A 1,731-nucleotide genomic window follows, 5' to 3' on the forward strand; every position below is an offset into this window, starting at 1 on the left:
CCTTATTTATTCACTTTTTTGTGATCCAGGTCAGACAACATGGGGGGAAAAGGAGTAAATGGGTTTATCTGTTTCCAACAATTAACAAATAAAGCTTTTAATCTTTAAACTTATGACAGAAGTGTTTAATTGGTATTCTTCTCAGTGAATTATTACTGAATAACTGCTAACAGTGAATGTAAATGTTTCAGTCTGTTTGCAGAATTTTGAGTTTTGACGATGTGTAGATAAAAAACCCACAATGAATTCAAACATGAACAATCAGTATCTTAAAATAATTATTGATTATGATCGTTCCACTCTGACAAAATAATGAATCAACCATAACATTAAAACACGTTATTTAAACACTTAATTTGCTCAGGATATTTATATATTTAAACTACACATTAATTCTCAGTTTCAAATAATGAAAACACATAATTAATTTAAGGAACATATACTTATTAGACACATATTATTTCTTAATGCTGGTCCACAGCACATAAAAAGTTTTTTGATCGTGTGATTCTTGTGGGGCTGGTTTGGTATTATGCAAATGAAAAGAATCATGTTATAAAGTGTTGATCTGACGCTGTCAGCTGCAGAGGAGGAGAAACTCCCATCAGATCATCATCATCATCATCATCATGCTCTCTGTAGCTCTGCTGCTGCTGCTGGCTGCTGCATCCTGTGAGTCTCACTGAGACAAAGACATTTACAGCATGATGACAGTAAATTGAATTAGTTGTTGGTAACGATACACTTTTAATGTGTTTCTCTACAGGTATAAAGTGTGAACAGCTGACACAACCAGCCTCTGAGACTTTGCAGCCAGGTCAACGTCTGACCATCACATGTCAGGTCTCTTATTCTATGAGCAGCTATGCAACAGCTTGGATCAGACAGCCTGCTGGGAAAGGACTGGAGTGGATTGGGTGGAAATATACTGGAGGTTCTAGCTACAAAGATTCACTAAGGAACACATTCAGTATCGACTTAGATACTTCCAGTAACACAGTGACTCTGAATGGACAGAATATGCAGCCTGGAGACTCTGCTGTGTATTACTGTGCCAGAGACTCACAGTGACACAAACCAGCTGCAGAGCCGAACAAAAACCCCTCAGAAGATGAACAGATGATATCAAACCACCAAAGGAGGAGCTTTCAGTTCATTTATAATCTTTGGAAACTTTGTCAACCTTATTTTGCTCTTTTGTAAAAACATTGCAGAAAAAGATCCACAACAAAAATATAGTTTTTGTCTCCTGTCTTTATATGTTTAATTAATATTAAGAAAAGTCAAAATCCTCATTTATGAGCACAGAGTTGGTGAATGAAGCTGATTCTGATTAAGAAAATTTAAACTGTTATATTTATTATATAACGTTCAAAGTCTCATTGACTTAAAACATGATTTTATATAAATAATGTGTTTCAACTTCCACTAAGAGGTTTATCAGAAATTAGTTTTTTTGTCATTAACAATGATACAATACAAATATTATATTCTTATTTGGTTTAATCAACACAATATACAGAAGATACATGCACCATATTAAACTAAACCCCAATGTTGTTAAAATAATTCTTCCGAAACTATACCAATAACTTTACTTTTCCCAGCTTTAGCTGGAATCCGTCGTTGATCTAATCTCTGACTCTAACTCACTTGATTAATGTGTAAAGCAAGAAAAAAAGGGACAAACTGTTTAGTAAGCAAACTGTGAATTTAATAAAATGCAGGGTT

At 34.1% G+C, this 1,731-nt stretch overlaps 1 gene segment (V, D, J or C); it reads left to right on the forward strand.

Annotated features, from left to right (window-relative positions):
- The first annotated feature begins 629 nt into the window (after positions 1-629).
- LOC106942672 (Ig heavy chain V region 5A-like) lies at positions 630-1,252 on the forward strand. The segment is given in 2 exon segments: positions 630-672; positions 767-1,252. Coding segments are annotated over 2 exon segments (348 nt in total).
- The last annotated feature ends 479 nt before the right edge of the window (positions 1,253-1,731 follow it).

The sequence above is a fragment of the Poecilia latipinna genome, unplaced genomic scaffold, assembly GCF_001443285.1.
Source record: "Poecilia latipinna isolate Pla-1442-1.1 unplaced genomic scaffold, P_latipinna-1.0 Scaffold4463, whole genome shotgun sequence".
NCBI classification, from domain to species: domain Eukaryota; kingdom Metazoa; phylum Chordata; class Actinopteri; order Cyprinodontiformes; family Poeciliidae; genus Poecilia; species Poecilia latipinna.